The sequence below is a fragment of the Desarmillaria tabescens genome (genome assembly GCF_030435595.1).
Source record: "Desarmillaria tabescens strain CCBAS 213 chromosome Unknown EV420scaffold_204, whole genome shotgun sequence".
NCBI classification, from domain to species: domain Eukaryota; kingdom Fungi; phylum Basidiomycota; class Agaricomycetes; order Agaricales; family Physalacriaceae; genus Desarmillaria; species Desarmillaria tabescens.
In genome coordinates, this window is record NW_026848503.1 from 36,065 (window position 1) to 54,806 (window position 18,742).

The following is an 18,742-nucleotide window of genomic DNA, read 5'->3' on the forward strand; positions in this document are numbered from 1 at the left end:
AGCGACGAGCGTGAGAGAAGGTGCAGGTGTAGTGCTGAAGGTGTACACGCCCAATTTGTTACTGTGTTCAGCCACACAGTAGACAACTTCTCCGTTTGGATGCACTTTCACATGCCGGGGGCCATCTCCGGCCTGTCCCTTGGCTATGCCTACGCGTTCAAGCGTCCCATTGGGATCCCTCTTGAAGATATGTATCTCTTCCGTACCAAGGACCGGAACAAACCCGTAATTCCCATCGCTCGTGAACTCTATCGCATGAGAGCCGTATCTTAACGCTTTCCGCGTCTTATCAGCCTCTTCCAGCTCGTTGGGCTCGACGAACAGGACCTCTTGGATTTTCTGTCCCCAGACGCCGGAAGTCGGGTCGAAAGCATGAACTTCCCCTGTGGGCCCACCCATGGAGTATACATGAGAATCGAGGGTGGCGATATACGACGATGTCGCTGTGATTGGCGCACTGCCGATGTGGTTCAGAGAAGGCAGAGCCCATGCATGTAGGGCTGGTGGAGACGCCCATGTCGTTGTGTATACTGCCTGAGGGGTCTGAGTAATATACTGATGCGGTCCATAGGCGGGTATAGTTCGGAGGAGCCGGAGGGAACGATTCACGGGTGAGAATGCGAGGAGGAAAAGAGAAAGAGAGGTGAATGAGCCAGAAAGGATGTGGATGTCCATGGTATGTACTAGTGATTCATGAATCCGATGATTATTTGAGGTTCAGGACGTGTGCTGAAAAAAAAACTTATCAGCACGGGAAGACTTGGTAAGAAAACGCAAGGCCGCCTCGAAATGATCCAATTATGAAGTTCGGAACAACTCAGTCGCGATCACGTGGGAGAGTACGGAGTCTGCCGCCCACGTGGCCGGCATTCTCTGTTGCGCCTGCACAACTGGACGTTCTAAGAATATACGAGGCACGAGTAAGGTCTTAGAACAGGGTTTGTGTACGAGACAGTGACTGAGTGACATAACGATTTTCTTCCGTTACCTTATCTCGCTTGGCCCACGCCAAGCTGGCTTCGTCAGTGACTACTGACAGGACACGCGATACAGATTAATCAGTAATCTAACTTCAAGCTTGATTGGCAGAAGGGATGGCCAGTATTTGTGGATTGCGCTGAGACTTCAGCAGAGGAAATTGACGCTGCAATAGAAATTTCGCAGTCATGATAATCGACATCGTTCTGTAGCTGGGTGGCCTCAAAAATCGAAATGTGCAGCCATTGGTAACCGACATCATATTTCAACGCTCGACAACTTTCCTTCGCGTCATGGATATGATTCCTAATTTCATGTGATTATGTTCTCGTTTTGAGGTTCCGAACCATTGCTAATGGCAGGATACTGGTGCATAGGGGCGGTCTGAGTTGCTGATTAGTGTTAAGAATGTGAATCTTCTACCCAATATTCAAAGGCGTACGTCTTATATTGATGGCCACAGACAGACATGCATTTTTCGATATTCAACCGATGAAGCAAGAGATATACAGTGTGGCATAGCACGACAATAAGCTACCGTCACACCTACACGTCGATGCTGCGCCTCCCAACGTCGAATTCGCGGATGTCAAGGTCATGTCCACCGGTGTTGATCAGTTCCGACAGATTGTGAGAGCTTTCGTCATGAAGTAAGGTCGCTTGCTCCACAATACTCATCTTAATCAACCACCACGGAACTTTTTTTAAATGTACCATGGCTTTCGCACCTGCGTCACCTCCTCTAACTGGCCTCGGTGTCTGCCATGTTCTTTCTCCTCGAGCGGGTATGCAATTATCTCCCATCTAACTCGGAGGAATGAGCATTGATGAGAAGTGGGGCGGTATATTCAGTTTCAAGTTGTTGGGCGCGTATTCAATATGGGCGGAAATTTCATCAACTTTGCCAATAACTGGTGGGCTTCTCTTCGACGATTCGTTTCATTGCACGCTAATCTTCCTGCAGCCAAGATGGAGACTCTGGAAGGTTCATAGAAGAATGGTTTGAGCAGCGCGATATTCGTAAACAGCTCATCATCACTACAAAGGTCTGTTCGCTCTTGGTGCGTCATATTGTCGCTGAAATTCTTACTAGTACACGATGAATTGCCACAGAGACAGGGATGACATCAAACAAAAGGTCAACTTCGTGAGGAATAGGGCCAAATTTCTTCAAAACAGCATCACTATGAGTTCAAAGCAACTGCGTACGTCGTACATCGACATTCTCTATCTCCACTGGTGGGATTGGGATACCTCGACTGAGGAGGTGATGGATAGCTTGCATAATACTCTTGTTTCGCAAAGCAAGGTTCTCTACCTAGTACGTGGATTTGAGTACGCATATACCCCGGTGCATATATCGTTCCAAAAGGCAATCTCCAACACGCCTGCATGTGTTGGTCGCTTAAGCCAATCAGTACGTTCGAGATCGGAGGAAGACACCGTCTGTGATCTATTGAGGTCGCTGGAATGCCATGGCCCAGTCCTTCAAGCGTGAGATTACTAATTAGTCCGGTGGTTCGCTCTTTGGGTATGTATGCGCCCTTCCTGGACCATATTCATACCCTAAATGATGGGAAGGTCTCGCACTTGCTCCATGGGACGTCCTGTGTGGCAGGCGCCTTCGAACTGACGAAGAAGAGGAACGCCGACGCATGGCAGACGAGAAGGGCCAAGTAAATATGATGATGCAGAGCTTGGAGCGCATCGAAGAAGAAAAGGCCACGTGCAAGGCACTGGAAAAGGTTGCTTGCGAGGTCGGCGCCAAGAACACCACTGCCGTGTTTAGCGCCACTGACATTGCCACTCTCTAACCGTATGTCTTCCCCGCCATCGGTGGTAGGAAGGGCGAGCACTTGAAGGCCAATATTGAGGCATTGGACATCACCTCTAGAAAAGAAAATATCGCCTTCTTGGAAGGTGCACGCCCATTTGATCTTGGATTCTTCTCATAATTTATCAACTTGATCGATAGGGAGGATACGGATCGATAACAAATGGTGCAGGAAAAACATGCAAGGTACTAGTATATTTTGAAGAGCATGAGAAAACTTCTGAGTAACCATTCTATAGGAACGGCCGCTGAGCTAGTTTTCATGATGGGCTTCGAAAATAATCATGCTGCCATACGCATTTCGCCGTGATGCAGCGTCTCTCCTGGCTTCTTGTAGACCCACAACCGCAGAAAATAGTCACAGGTTTATCCTTCTGAAAATCTGAAACCTCAACAACTGGTCACAGACCTTCTGTAGATCTGCAGCCGTAAGCAACCTTCTATCGTTCTTGACGTTGCGCGCCCATTCAAAATCGTGCAGTACCCACATTTCCTTTCATAGCTGGCGTTACTAGCATCAACAGGTGGCATCTAGTTTTTGTTTTGCAGATACCTGCTTCTCACATCAGGATAGGACCCGCTCTGCGATCCTCGTGTGCAGGTATCATTGTAACTTCTTCTCCAGCTAGTCATTTTTCACAGAGAATGAAACACACTCTGCGATCCTCATGTGGTACGACCAGTTGACAGTCCTGATAATCGATTGCTTCCAACGGGCCGTTGGTCCAAGAACATTTATAAGGAGTGCTGACGGACTTTCGAGTCTCAACGTATAATCAAGATGTTTAACACTCTTCAACTCTTCATCTCTGTTGTACTCGGATTTATTGCAGGGACATGCAAGGCGCAAACAACTGTTAGCGTTAGCGCGACGGCTAGCCACGCTATTCCGACCAGCCTATGTCAGTATTCTCTTCCATGCCTAGTACTTTGGTAAACTTACCATACACCTGTCTTTTAGGGGGTATCATGTACGAGGTACAACCTTCTAGCGTTATACATTAACGTCTGGTTGACCCAAATGTTGTTACAGGATATTAGCGTCAGTGCTTTTCGATTTTACGATATGCTTGGTATGCTGAAATTCACTATTCTATGACCAGCATGTTCGTATGCGTTCGATATCTATTCAATTTTGAAAGTAATCCTCTTACAGAGCGGAGACAGCGATCTCTATGCCGAACGTAACTTGGAACAATCTTTTATCGGCCGCTGTCAGCAAGACTAATTGCTAGTTTTACAGTTCTGCATAATCGCTCCTTCCAGCAAGTAACCCCAGGTAATTCTTCTTTGCTTGATTCATAGCCTCGAATCTCACACTCCTTTCCAGGCACTACAGACGCACTTGATGCTTGGCAGGCAATCAATGATGGTGCATCCTTGACTATTGTCGCAGATACTCAGCCGGTCTCCTCTGTTCTCCCCAATGCGCTAAACGTGGTTATCTCTGATGACAACACTGGTCCAGTTGGCTTTGGGAATACTGGTTACTTAGGTGAGTTCATCTTCGAGATTCATCATGCAAATATTCTTACGAGTGTTAGGTATCAACGTAACCCCTGGTATACACCGCCTCGTTCTTCTACCGTTTCCCGGCCGCAAGTTCTTTTCAAGGAGACTTCAACGTAGGACTTCAGACGACATCCGGCCAGATTCTCGCTAATGCCTCAATCTGCGTGTCGGGTTCCTAAACGTCTTGGACTCAAGTGACCACCACATTATCACCAACTACGAGTCCTGTGTCTACGGAGAACATCTTCACTGTCACCATGTAGTATCAAAACACTCCGGGAGGGGTTGGACCATTGGTAGAAAACTGTAACGTACACCTCATGGAGGTTTTGTGCGTAGTCGTGCGATCTAAGTCTGACAGGCCTCAAGTCAAAACGAAGGGAGGATCACTTCTTCTGAAGAATCCACGGGCTTGACCGGGAATTGAACCCGGGACCTCAACCTCCCCACAGGGTTCAATTCCCGTTTCGCAGAAATGGGACCCTCGAGCATAGGCGAGAGCACGAGCCAGAGGCGAGACACAAGCGTAAGCGAGAGAATGAACTACAAAAATGTGATAAACCATATAAACTTGCAGTATGATACTGTTTGCAAAACATATGATACAATTATTGTTCCTTAATCATGTGATCTACTTGCACGGGTACTCGCGGAGAAATGCCGTAACATATGCCACGACCTTGTCCGTTCCCAACACCTTTAGCGCCAGCTGGAACGAAGCCTCGCTCTCTATCGGTACCAACCCTAACAAGGAATCATACTACTAGACCATCAAGCCTGTGCATGTGATCGAGAGATGCCATATAAAGGAAGACTGTCTGCAGGAATACCAAGAATCAACACGCCAATACATCTCCTCCTCTCTTACAATCTGGATCCTGGCGGGCCATGACATCCACTGTACAGTCAGCGCAGGCCGATGTCTTGTCGCAGATTTTCCAAGGACTGAAGAGTAAGAGTCATGAAGTACGACTGGAATCTTCTGTCAACTTGCGTCGATATGTGAATATCTCCATTATTCCAACTTTACTAGAAGCTCATGCCCATGTCCAGGTTGCCACTACTGTTGCCGAAATGACATCTGATGCTGCAGCCAAGCTATGAGACGACAACATCAATTGAAGGCTTTTCGATCTCATGCATAGCCAGAATACAACGGAAATTTTTGGTGGAATCTTGGCTATAGGCGCGTCATTAGCCAACCTCGTACCTGCCACGCGAACTAGAACAGCTATTAGATCACCTCCTTGAAATTACTAGCGGGGAAACCATTGAGTCCAAGCGCAACTTATTTCGATTCTACAACTATGTCAAGCATCTCCTTCCCCACTCAGACGTCAACCTCATGTTAGTGGCGTCCAAGACCCTAGGACAGATAGCACATATTGGCAGTTCTGCTTTTGGATGCCGGTTTGTGGATTATGAAGTTCCCGCTGCAATCGAACTGATGCAGCCGGAGAAACAGGAATCACCTCGATACGCCGGCGTCTTAATCCTGAAGGAGCTCGCTCGAAACAGCCCCGGATATTTCCATTCTCACATAAGCCTTGTGTTCGAAAACATAGTCGTCGCTCTGCGAGATCAGCGCGTTATTGTCAGGGAGGGCGCTGCCGAACTGCTGGCAGCTTGCTTAGAAATTGTCGTACAGCGGGAGCGTCAAAGTCGGAACACCTATCTGAACGGAATTTTAACGGAGGCTCAGGCAGGATTGAAGATGCCACAACCAGAGATCATACATGGCTCGCTACTTACGTACAGAGAACTTCTTTTGCATGCTGGGATGGTGCGTCTACTTATTTTCTCTGTTCATCATTCTCAATCACGAATGTCATCTAGTTTATGAAGGAAACTTTTATGGATACGGAGGAAATTCTCCGATTCCGAACCCATCGAGACAGTCTCGTTCGCAAACAAGTTATTGCGATGATACCATCTCTAGCCGCCTATGATACGCAAACTTTCAAGGATAATTATCTCCGCTAAATCCGGGAAAAGCTACTATTCCGTTACAGGAGTTGTAATTTGTCATAGTAATATCGTCGCCTCGCAATGGCTGACAAGGCCTTATATTTTGGCCGTCATCCTTATTTCAGATCATGTTTTCACTGCGAGCCTTGTGGTGGGTTATATGGGTATGGTGATATTTCTGGTGCATTGTTATACTTGTGTAAGCATTCCTGTTCTAATATACTTTCTAAATACATGTTGCAAGCAGGATATCAACGTGAGAACATCAATAGTCGCCATAGCCATCGCCGTTGTAGTCTATGTCTTCATCCTGATCGTCGTCCCCACCCTCGTCATCTTCCTCTTCCGCTTCCTCCCCATCCTCCTCCTCCTCTTCATCCTCTGGGCTTTCCTGTACTTCATACTCGTCCTCCTCGTTTAGCTCCCTCTCGAAATCATCACTCATAAGAAATCGCAAGTCTTCTTCCTCGTCGTTTTGATCTTCTGATACGCTCTCGTCCTCCTAACTTGATCTCTTTTGAGTATGTTTCGTCCTGTTTCTTTGTACTCTCGATTGAATATCTGTCAGCGCCGGATCGGTTTATCTCTCAACGAGCTACTATGCTCAGAAGGTCGCACATAGCAGTCGCTTCCTCATATTTACTGCCTCTAACTTTGCCGTCTTACAGCTCTTTAGCAAAAACCGCGGGGACGAATACATACCAAGCACCTTACCGGACCCTGATGGCACGTTGTTTTGGAGCGTAATCCGACAGACATCGACAGTACCCAACGAGCTCATTATCAAAGTACGCATCCTTCGAATGATTTTCTACGTCAAGTCAGTACGTTCTAAACTGTTTGATAGGTCGCTAATATAGTGGATACCGCTTCCGCTGTGACATTCAGTCTTCTCTTCGACTCGGTTTCATCTACGGTGCTAGCGCAAGTTTTGACAGGAAGCGCCAATGACAGTAATACTCCATTGGCGCCACAGCTTGTCGTTCCGGTGAACAGCACCATTGTAACCGGTAAAACCTTCACCTATTCCGCGCCCCCTTTTAGTCTTAGTATCCTTACCATGACCCTTTGAAGATGTTTGTTACCTTCTTTATGTTTCCGACTGTAGTAGCCTCGAAATTGAACACTGTTGTCCAGATTGAGCTGTGTACCAGAGTAACGGGTTGCTTGTAAGACGTGGTCAAAGTACCAGTTATGATGACCATTGAACGAGCTTTGCAATTTGTTAGAATATATCTATGTAGTAAGTTACACATGCCGTAGGGATTGTCCAGGTCGCGTGCGAGGCCCTCCGTATTACTCGCAGGACCAATATCAAAGGTGATCTCTACACCTTGTAGACTAGTAACCTCACTTGAACGCGTCGGAGCAGCATCCAAAGCCACTCAAATGATGGACATGGAGTGGCTCACAGATTGCAGTAGCCGTTTTGTCTGCGAGGTGACAGCCAGGGTTGGGCTGGATGAGTAAAAACATGCGGGGTGCTCACCGACAACGTGCGTCTATACAAAGGCATCCAAGGACAGATTGGTAAGCGAGTCGCTCGAGACAGGGATGCCTTGGCCCCTCACGCTTGTTAGAAAGTGGTGATTTGGAAGTCCTTTCTGCCAAAGGTATCGGCGATGACGGATGAAGGAGGGATATCAGGAAATACAGGACGGAATAGAGTGCAAAGGACAAACAGTTCACGCGTGTACATGAAACTAGCCTTACAGTGCTTCAAACACTTCGGCCACGGGAGTAAAGTCATGTATCGCAGTAAGCTTACATCGTCCGTGTCAGACGTGGTAAGCGTTGGGCTGCGCGTTAATACACAATTTTCCCATTAAGCATCACCCACCTCCATTCACCATGTAAGCAATAGACTTCTTACCGATCACAGCGGACACCCTCAATCAACGTATTCTCTGTCCAATGGTTCTAAATTACCTGGTCAGATAGTTCACAACAACTTGAATGGTCGCGTTCAAGAAGAAGGCCTCATGGCCAGTGTGATAAATGTACTGCACTCGAAAATTAGCTGCATGACTATATTAGAGTGGGTCCATATGTACCTCGGTCCTGTAGCCTTAGGCCGAAACGATCGCAACGGTCATGTGAGTGACAGACCCCGAGTAACATTGATCTCCTTTACATCGTGCCGGCGCGACACGTACTACCCAAGTACTTCCCACCAAGTCTTGGCGCCCACCTAGTTTGTTGAGTATAAAGTAGACAACAACTTCAGTATACAAATTCATATTCACCGTCGCAATGACTTCAACTCCATTTACTGTTTATCGCATGGCCGTATGCTTGTATAACGGCGCTACATCGCTCGACTACCAAGGTCCCGTCGAGTTACTGTCCCTTCGAAGCACCGCGATTCGCAAGATGTTCCCAAACATGCTCGGCGCGAACGAAACCAACTGTGCCATCGACGCGACGTTCCTCGGGAACACCCTTGACCCCATCGTCCCTCTTGCCGGTCCAAAGCTACTCCCAGACCAGACCTACGACGATGCCAAAGAGCAGTTTGACATCATCCTCATTCCCGGAGGTGCGTATTGAGCTACTAGAAAAGACGCGGACCTACAATTTAAGTGACAGGAATAATTGGTAATGGCAAGACGGAGCACAGCCTGATGAACTTTTTGAAGAGACAAGGGCCGAATGCGAAGTACATTCTGACGGTTTGCACTGGGTCGTGGATCCTGTCTAGCACGGGGCTCCTGGATGGGAAACGCGCCACGTCGAACAAAGAAATGTTCAATGTGATCGAGGTGACTCTTGGGTGCATGCAACACCTGCCATACATCTCTAATCCAGCCGGATTTATAGGAGGATACCAAGGACCTTCCCATAACCTGGATCCCCAAAGCTCGATGGGTCGCCACAGAAGACAAGAAAATCTGGTCGAGTTCAGGTATCACCGCTGGTAAGCATCGTTTTGATCAAATCGGCAGTATTGCAATCCTGAATGATGTCGCAACAGGAATGGATCTGGCGTACGCGTTTCTGGAGTATCTCACTGGCAAAGGACCCGCGGATGCTGCTGCAGGGTTCTTGGAGATGATGGTAAACGGGGAGGGGGATGATCCGTTTGCGGCCAAGTATGGGTTAGTCTGAGTTATAGCTCGTTAGTCTGTCACCGTTTGCTACAAAAATGTAACTCACTTTCTGCCTATTATTCATCGTACTCCAGAGGTGAAATCTTGAGACATCGTAAAGGTTGAGGTCCAGATTTGGTAAAGTCTGAAAAAAGTACCCGATAATCACCCAGGACCCAAATACCAGGGCATCGAATGGTGAGTATCTCCATCGATGGTACTGTAGCCTTCTCGTAGACCATCACCGATTAACCGGACAAAAGGCTGGGACGAGAGCTATAAGCAACCAGCAGCGATTCATTGAAGCACGGAGGAAACGAGCCGCCGGCAGTTGCCGCAAAGTGGATGCCGCCTGACTTTTCGAAGCTAAAGTCGGTGACTAGATGCACATTCCACTGGCCAGTGTTCATTACTGTGGATAGCTTACTTTTATGAAAGTGATAACACATTAGCTGGGATGATTTCAAGACCTTAGGAATGTATTGAAGGAAGTATCTACCGATGCGCAGAGTGAATAGCTAGATATATAGGCGTGATACAAGAACTTACAAGAAATAAATCAAAAAAAATAGAATACATAGACAACGTTCACCAGAAGCCAACCTCCTTATTGACCGAATCGCGTAACAACAACCTCAAACCCTTAAACATCCTCACCCCTCCCTCACCCTCCCCTTCTCCACCCCCATCCCTCCAAACCCACTCATCCAACCGTCCCCTCAACAACACACTAAGCCCCGCACAATGATACAACTTGAAAAAATACCCCCTGCCTCCAAAAAAGTCATACGCCACCCCCACCCCCGTTTCCTTATGCAACGTCCCGAGGAAACCCCAAAAGGCCGCTAGGGAGCGGGGCGTCCAGCACCCGGGGGATTCGTGCCCGTCGATGAGGACTACTCCCGCCAGGGAGTGGTGACGGGGATTATCCACCCCAAGCCGGAGCCTAGGGACTCGACGCGCGTAGAGAGGGATCGGTACTTTGCCAAGAAGCGCTGTGGAGTGTGGACGGACGATGTGAGCAGTCTCGATGTGATAGTTTGGGGCTGGGATAGGGGATATGGTAAGTGGGAAGGCAAAGGGGAGCGGAGAGAGAACGTACGATAGGTATGAGCCTAGAAGGATGTCCTTTAAACTCGTAGTCACCACTGGCATTTTCTGAACCGTGGACTTGTGAATCGTCTTCATCGACCCATTCTGAGATCTTGTCTTCTTCGTACTCTCCCTCAATGTGTTTCTCCGTTTCTCCTTCCTCCTCTTCTTTCACATCCTGCACAGTAAAGTCATCAGCATCCAGGATCTCGCTGATAGAGCCATGATGGTATTGTATGTCGCCATCCGAGAGAATGAACCGAGAATCGATGTCTTCTTCCTCGTCTTCTTCGTCTGTGTCCAGGGCGGCTTTGAAGTCGATGAACCCTGTGTTTGCGTCCTCGTTTTCGTCTTCGTCCAACATTGCAATGTCTGGGCTTTCATCTGGCGGCTCGATTGGTACATCAGGAAGGGATACGTTGACAGATTGAGGATTTCTGTCGCCCTCTAAGGGAGCTGCGTTCGCCTCGCCGTCAGAACGACTGCGGTCGATGGATGGAAGGAAAAATTGGCTGTCCATGTAATCATCTTCCTCGTCCTCAACATGAAATCCCGTGTCAGCATCGCTCGACCATCCACGCTCAAAGACAGCATTGTCTTCCATATCTCGCAAGGCATCCGAAACCCTACGCGACAAGTGGAAATCCTTTGTCTTGCTGTCCTGAGACGATGAAAGAAGGCCTGATTCCACGCCCGCCTCGTCTTCCTCTTCGTCCGGGCCTTCGTCTTCAATGAAAGCCGTGTTTATTTCGTCTTCATCCACCTGCTTGTCGTCACCCCAGTCATAGGAGACACCACTTCGACCGGAAAGGACGAAACCGAAGCTCATATCTTCTTCCATCTCATCCTCGTCAATGTGAAATCCGGTGTCGGCTTCATCAAATCCTTCATAATCAGCGCCCCGAATGAAGTCCAAGTCCACATTGTTCTCTAAACGCGTTTTTGTGGAGTTCGACTGTGAGGTAGGACGATGTTTCGATTTCCCGTTGGAGCCAGCGTTTAGGATGAGTCGGGTGGAAGGGCTGTGAGACTCTCCGTCGGCTTCGTCCATCTCTATGTCCCCGTATTTTTGTACCGGGGAGTGAAGGTCTTCCCGCGACCACGGTACCCATTCCTCAAGTTCTTCCAGTCCTTTCCCTTCATCCCCGTCTTCCTCCAAGTCCCCCCAGTCTCTGAGCGGCCGATTAGTACGGTTCCCAACATCGAACACTGGCGGGGGGATGGCATATTCCCATTGGGCATCAAAGTTCAACTGCAAAGTCCGGCGAAAGGCAGGGGTGAGCCATTTTCCATCGAGAGCGAGTTGCCTAGCGGTACATAACAGAGATTCTGGATCAATGCTGGTGGTGGTGGTGTAGTGGTGGGACAGTAAGAGACATTAGAGGGTCGCTATGTCGACACATTAGCATATTATTTAGTTACACAAAGAAGAATGATGCCTTTGTTTTGCGATATCCTTTGTGGTGCCGAGATACTGAACCCGTCATCCGATGTCATGGCTGGGAAGCGAAAGGCGCGTCTTTGCACAGCCACCAGTCTTAACCATGACAATTACACGCCAGAACTCCCCACTGGTAAGCTCTGACGCCTTTCTCCATGCAGGCCGGCATTCAAACGTGTGCTAGACGCCTCGGCCACTCTTCTTATACGGGACGCTACGCGCAATACCTCTACTGGCCTGGGCACTAACAGGAGACTCTCGGAAAACCGACGTCGTGACACCTCTCGTCAAGCCTGCAGAACTCAAAGGCTATGCCCGCTTCTCTCTGTTTGGTAAAGATTATCCCGCCTTAATAAAGCACAACGAAACATCGGTCGTCGACGGTTGCTGCTCCGCCCTCAGGACAAGTCCCAGCGGAGAAAGCTGGACGATTTCGAAGGCGAGGCATATATAGTGACGCCAGTCCAGGTGTCTGTCGAGGGTCAGATGGTGGACGCGGACATTTACTTGTGGAACGGCGAGCCTGACGCGGTTTCGACGGACTGTTGGGACCTGGACACGTTCATTCGGGAGCGTCTGGATGATTGGATTGAGCTCTTCGCAGGCATGGAGTTAGTGGGAGATGATGAGGATGCATAAGTATCGGCTCTCGTTTGGAGTATGCGACGCCCCGCGAAATGGATGGAAATCCTCTTTTTCCGTGACCGCTGCCTTCTGGATTGATTGTTTTTCCTCAGTCCCCTCTCGGGCGTTTTTGCCCTGGACCACATGTCTTCTTCCGAATCGCACCAAGCAAACACGAGTATTATCACTTATGGAGCGTTCTCGAATAAAGAAATATGTCCAGCTTTACCAAGCATTTTCTTATGGGCAACGGAGATGATTCAGATGGCAGCATCAACTTCGATTCGACATGCCACTGTCCATGGAGCAATCGAGTTTGTTAATCAAAAAGTTTGACGGAAACTGTGTCAGGGACCCCGGGTACGCAGATCATGACTAGTCGAAGAGAAGGAATGCTAACTGGAACTCGGATCCAGATATTGTGATAGTGGAAGGTGTATTTTTCTTCCTCCAACAAGGCGCCACAATATTGATCTCTTCTGAACTTCTACGCTTACTTGCTTGGAACTCTTAATTGTCATTGCCCAGAGCCTAAAGCATTTTGAAAAATAACGTCAGTACCGACTCGGAATGATGGACGTTGGTCATTCGATCATTCGTGACCGTTATATATAAGGCTCAGGCCACTTTATATAAATGTTCGCCAACTCTATTCAAGACTTACAAGGAAACCCTGACGCCCTTGCGAGAAGTGAGCGCGCCGGTGAGCAGTTTCATCTCTTACCCTTCACTTCAACAACTAACCGTGACCGCAGTCATGATACCCGAGATACCTCAAGAAATCATATGCTCCATTATCGAAAGCTTTGAATATCCCAAGGACATCGATACCTGGAAGTCATGTTCCCTCGTCTGCCACGCATGGCGTCCCATCGCTCAGCAGTGTATTCACCGACACTACACCTATCGCTCCGAAAAGAGTTTCGGATCGTGTCTCCTAGGCGCATCTGAGCCCCCTACCTTCGAATCCATGATACCCTACCCTAATATCCTCCGCTACATCCGAACATTCAGATCCTTGGGACGTCCTACGGATGCCTCTCGTCTCTGCCGCTCCTCCAAAGGGTCATCACCCACCTTGCGCGAGTGGCGCACATTGACATAGGTTCAGTGAGCATGGACAACCTGCCCTCATCCTACGGTGGCATCCCCGACCTCTTCCACCTTCCGACAATCTCCTCCGGCCATATTTGTGATTCTGTGGTTGAGTCCTGTGGATGCGGAGGCGTTGTTTCCGGAATTCATCGTCATTGAAACATCTCAAGCTCACCCGTACGGAGTTCCTTGGAGAACGACGTCCCGAAGTCGCAGAGATTTCCGCATCCGTCGTATCCTCAGAGTTTGGATATTCAATTGAGTAGCAAGTCCCTTGATGCGTTTCAGAGTTGGGTTGTGCGCCCGGGTGGGAGTGTTTCCTTGGATCGGTTGAAGGTGTTACGGCTTCGTGATGCAACGGGGCCGCGTATCAGAGATTGGGGGTCACTCTTCGACGCTGGTAGGTTCTCTCTTGAGCGTTTGGAGTACGAACAAACGGCAAAGGGGAGTGTCAACTCGTTTGGTAATGCAGGTGTGTTGCTTGTTGGTCCTCGTTTAAGAGCTGGATTAACTAACACGTTTCAGATGGTCAATGGGATGGGTTCCCCGAGAGCATAGAGAAGCTGAATCTGCGATTCCTTACGGGTAGCAGGTTACTTTTCTTCTGACAGTGCTGCGCAGAAAATCTTGAGCTTCGTGAACCTCGCGACTAGACGGTCGACACGTCTAGATTTCGTGGAACTTGATCTTGTTGTCCTTCATGCAGAGTATAGTGACGCGTACAACTGGTTGGGAATCGAGCAAGTACGAGGTGAAGTCCGGACAGTTGGTAAAGAAGTGTTGGTGGAACTGTTCATGGTTACAGAGGGATCTGAGTCCTGTATCTGGGTGTCCGAAGGAGGATAAAAGGTTCTCGGGGAGTATAAAACACACCTAAAGCTCAAGGCTCTATAGTTATAACATACCCTTCTTATCACTAATTTTATTTTGCTGCTTTTCGTTGTCCAGAGAAAATCAATCTTATCGTGTTCGATATTCGAGCTCACATTGTCACCAAGCGACGGCGCTGATCATTAACTGTCGAGGTACTCGTCTTTCCAGTCGCCGCTTGTTAACGTCGTGTTATTATTCTTTCATTAGTTGTACGTATTCGTTGCTTATACCCGCGGCTTTTAGTTAGAATTGTCGTATAAAAGGACTGTACTCACGTAGTATACACCATCTCGTTTGCAACGGATACATACTCCCCTTTTCTCTCGCTTATTTCGCTGTCCTGAGCCTCGCGATTCCAATATATCGGATAACGGAATCAATCCCGAATCGCGAATTTTTTTTGACATTTACATCAAATTTACATCTTGCACATTCTCTACTGACTACCACCCACGATGTCGCAGCCTATTGGTCCTGAGTTCCGGTATCCCAGCTCCTCTGTATCGCTGAATGCTTCTCATTTCTTAGCTCTTCTATCGTCTACGATAAAACGGATCTGCTCGAGCTTGCTCGAGGGGTTCAATGCTGCTGGGGTCCGTCTGTTCGGGTCTGGAGGAACAGCAAAGAAGATCAGGGATTCAGGGATTCCTATTGAGTGCGTATTCTTACTATCCGTGACGGCTAAGGGAAAACTAAGAAACCGCAGAGATGTTTCTGATATTACAAAAGCACCTGAAATGCTAGGCGGAAGGGTCAAGACACTTCACCCGGCCGTCCATGGAGGTATCTACGGCGATCTCAACGCCTTTACCAGCACACTAAAGTCAATCTGCAGGTATCCTCGCACGAAACATTCCCTCCGATGAAAAGGATCTTGCAGGCCCAGGGCATCTCGCCCCATCTCCATCGTCGTCTGCAATCTTACCCCTTCTCTTCGACCATCGCCCAGCCAGACTGCAACCCTCGCAAACGCAGTAGAGGAGATCGACATCGGCGGCGTACCCTTCTCCGTGCAGCGCCAAGAACCACGAGCGTGTTTCGGTGCTCTCTGACCCTAAAGACTACACCGAGTTTTTGCAGGCGTGGAAGGCTGGACAGGGCGATGTGGGACAGGCTTCCGGAGCAAGCTGGCGTTGAAGGCTTTTGAGATGACCGCCAGGTACGACGAAGCGATTAGTGGGTATTTCCGTGAGCAATACGCCTTCTGGCGATCTACCCAAAGAGAAGCTCGCTGGTGCCGTTCAGAGGAATCCCCCCTTCGTTATGTGCGAATCCCCACCAAAAGCCTGCTCAAGCCTTCGTGACCGAGGGAGCGTTGCCTTTCAAAGGTCACTTCAGTTTTGTTCTTGGTATCCTGTTCTTCGCTGATACACCAGGGCTATAGCGCTATGCGGATCTCCGGGTTACATCAACCTTCTCGACGCCTTGAATTCTTACGCGCTGGTGAAGGAACTCCAGGAAGCCCTGAACCTCCCCGCGGCTGCGTCCTTCAAACATGTCTCTCCTGCCGGCGCTGCTGTAGGGATTGAACTGAACGAGACTGAAAAGAGTGTTTACGGTGTCGACGATCTGAAAGTTCCTTACTACTCCGCTTGCCGCTGCTTACGCCCGGGCTAGAGGTGAGATGATTTGATACCTGGGAACCCATCGTCGCTGATCATTGTATAGGTGCTGATAGGATGTCATCATTCGGAGACTTTATCGCGCTCTCTGCTCCCTGTGATCTCGCGACAGCCAAGATCATTTCACGCGAAGTTTCCGACGGTATCATAGCTCCGGGTTATACTCCCGAAGCCTTGGACATCCTCTCCAAAAAGAAGGGCGGCAAATACTGTGTCCTCGAGGTATGCTTCCGTTGATCTTTCCCTCCAAAAATTTGTGTCTAAATCAAAATCCGACACAGATCGATCCCACTTATGAACCACCTGAAGTAGAGACCAAGCAAGTGTTCGGTATCAGCCTACAACAGAAACGCAACACCTGCAAAATAGACTCCAAATTGTTCGAAAATATTGTCACGAAGACCAAGGAGGTTCGTTAGCATTTACCTCTTCACATTCACATAATAATCTCGCGTTAGCTTCCTTCCTCAGCCGTTACCGACCTGATCGTTGCGACTCTCGCACTCAAATACACCCAATCGAACAGTGTCGCGTACGCTCTTCACGGTGCCATTGTCGGCCTGGGAGCCGGCCAGCAGTCCCGTATCCACTGCACTCGCTTGGCTGGTGGGAAAGCCGATCTGTGGTGGCTCCGTCACCACCCCCGAGTCCTTTCTCTCCCATTCAAGAAGGGTGTCAAACGCGCCGAGAAGGCTAATGCTATCGACCTCTTTGTTGCTGGTGAGGTTCTTGAAGGCGGAGAGAAGGAACAGTGGGAGAGTCTGTTCGAAGGGAAGGTGGAGGCCCTTACTGATGCTGAGAAGAAGGAGTGGGCTGCTAAGCTGGACGGGGTGGCTTGTTCGAGTGATGCATTCTTCCCCTTCCCTGATAATGTCCATCGGGCCAAGAAGAGTGGAGTCAGATACCTTGCAGCGCCTAGTGGAAGTGTCATGGATGAGGAATGTATCAAGGCAGCAGATGAGCATGGTCTAGTCTTTGCTCATACGTCGTTGAGGTTGTTCCACCATTAAAAATTGGCATTGATGAGACGGGGAGGAGTGCTAGTAGTTAATACAAGTGTATTCGTAGTTAAATGAGTATCTATAGCATCATAGTAGGCTGTTAAAAGTTGGTTGCTCCGGTTCTATGGCTTTCCATAGTTCCTTTCGCTCCTTCATTAGATCCTCACCCCATTCACGGACCTCGGTGTGTCGTACTTTGGGAAGACTTGTATCAAAAAATGTTTGTAGATTTCTTGCAGTGTATGTTCGTTCATATTCAAACGCTGGGAAACGAATAAGCCGCGGGAAAGTGAAGGAAGCCAGTATTTTCTTTTACCTTGAGAGGCTAACTCAAAACGGTCTAGATCTGAGGAACGAGTAAGAGAAAATGACATATATCCAAGGTTCGACGCACCTTTGACGAATCGCGCTTCCGGCGTTTTCCCGTCTTCGTATTCCTTGCGACATCAATTTGGTAAACGAGGAAGTATTCGAGACAGGAATTCATGGGACAAACCTTCCACAACGCTTCTATCCTTTGAGCTGCAGGACTGTTATGCAGCATTTCATGTACGAAGTTATGCATTGCTTCCTGCGACATAGGTACCCCGAATAAGCCCGCCCGAACCAGTGAAACAATCATGAATACCCGTACCTCCTCGAGCCGCTGTTTCTCTGCTCTACTGATCCTTTCCCGAGGAGTGATATCGCCGACTAAGATCGCAGAGTTCAGTCGCAAGTGATCTCGTTGGCATTGGAGACTTACCCTGTGCCTCCGCAAGGTCATGAACGACACACATCATCACACATCTGTTCCTCTGTTATCAGCCAAGATCCGGGCCTGCGACAGTATGACCAGTGCGTACTTTGGTATGTCTAGTTTTTCATCTGAAGTGCACATAGCAAGAACTGCCATTCTATACATGTGGTCGGAGATACTAGAGAAGGGGTCCAGGCGAAAGATGAGCATCGGTATCGCTGTATTGAGAGGAACCGGGGCTCTACCTCTCTGGCTTGCCAATCTATCGCAAAAATTTAGTTTATTCTCCAGCTGCGAGCATAGAGAAAGTCGTACTCCGTGATCAATCCATCCCGTTCGTTTTTGCGTCTGCAGCATCAGTAAGAAAATGTTTCTTCTATAGCATTGAAGGTAAGGTCATACCTTCAGCCGCTCCAGAATATGAAAGAAAGCTAATCTGTCGGCGGAATCATCACCAGATGAAGTATAGAGAGGCGGGAATACGCGTGTTGATGAAGACATTGTTGTTGCACCGGAAGAAGACATACTGGGCTCCTAAATAGAAAATTCGATCGCAGAAGTACGTACTTGCTTCAAGTTGATCAAGTCGACTCCACATCTTGCCCGGGTAATTCTAGGCTGTTACTTGTTACCCTGGCTCTTTTCCGCGGGTTTATTTAAAATGCCTTGGGGGACCGGGTAACAGACACAGATTCGGTTTAAGCGTTCCTTGTCAAACTACATACTACATTGTTCGTATGTCGATAATAGGGAAAAGTCTGTCTATATGAGAAATAGTCCGTACTTGCGATCAATGATAGTAAAAACCATATCACTGAGTAGCTCAAATAGATCCAATCTCTCCCAATCACATTCAGAGATCAAGAACACCGTC

General features: G+C 48.5%; 1 protein-coding gene across 1 annotated transcript; it reads right to left on the reverse strand.

Moving 5' to 3' along the window:
- Positions 1–17,177: 17,177 nt before the first annotated feature.
- Positions 17,178–18,539, reverse strand: EV420DRAFT_489905 (HD domain-containing protein). Its single transcript, XM_060482350.1, has 8 exons — positions 18,271–18,539; positions 17,975–18,216; positions 17,875–17,918; positions 17,764–17,822; positions 17,626–17,700; positions 17,524–17,566; positions 17,446–17,475; positions 17,178–17,392 (listed from the first exon to the last, which is right to left on the reverse strand). The coding sequence occupies exons 1-8, from the start codon at positions 18,391–18,393 to the stop codon at positions 17,217–17,219; spliced, it is 792 nt and encodes a 263-aa protein (XP_060321610.1). The 5' UTR covers positions 18,394–18,539; the 3' UTR covers positions 17,178–17,216.
- Positions 18,540–18,742: the final 203 nt, after the last annotated feature.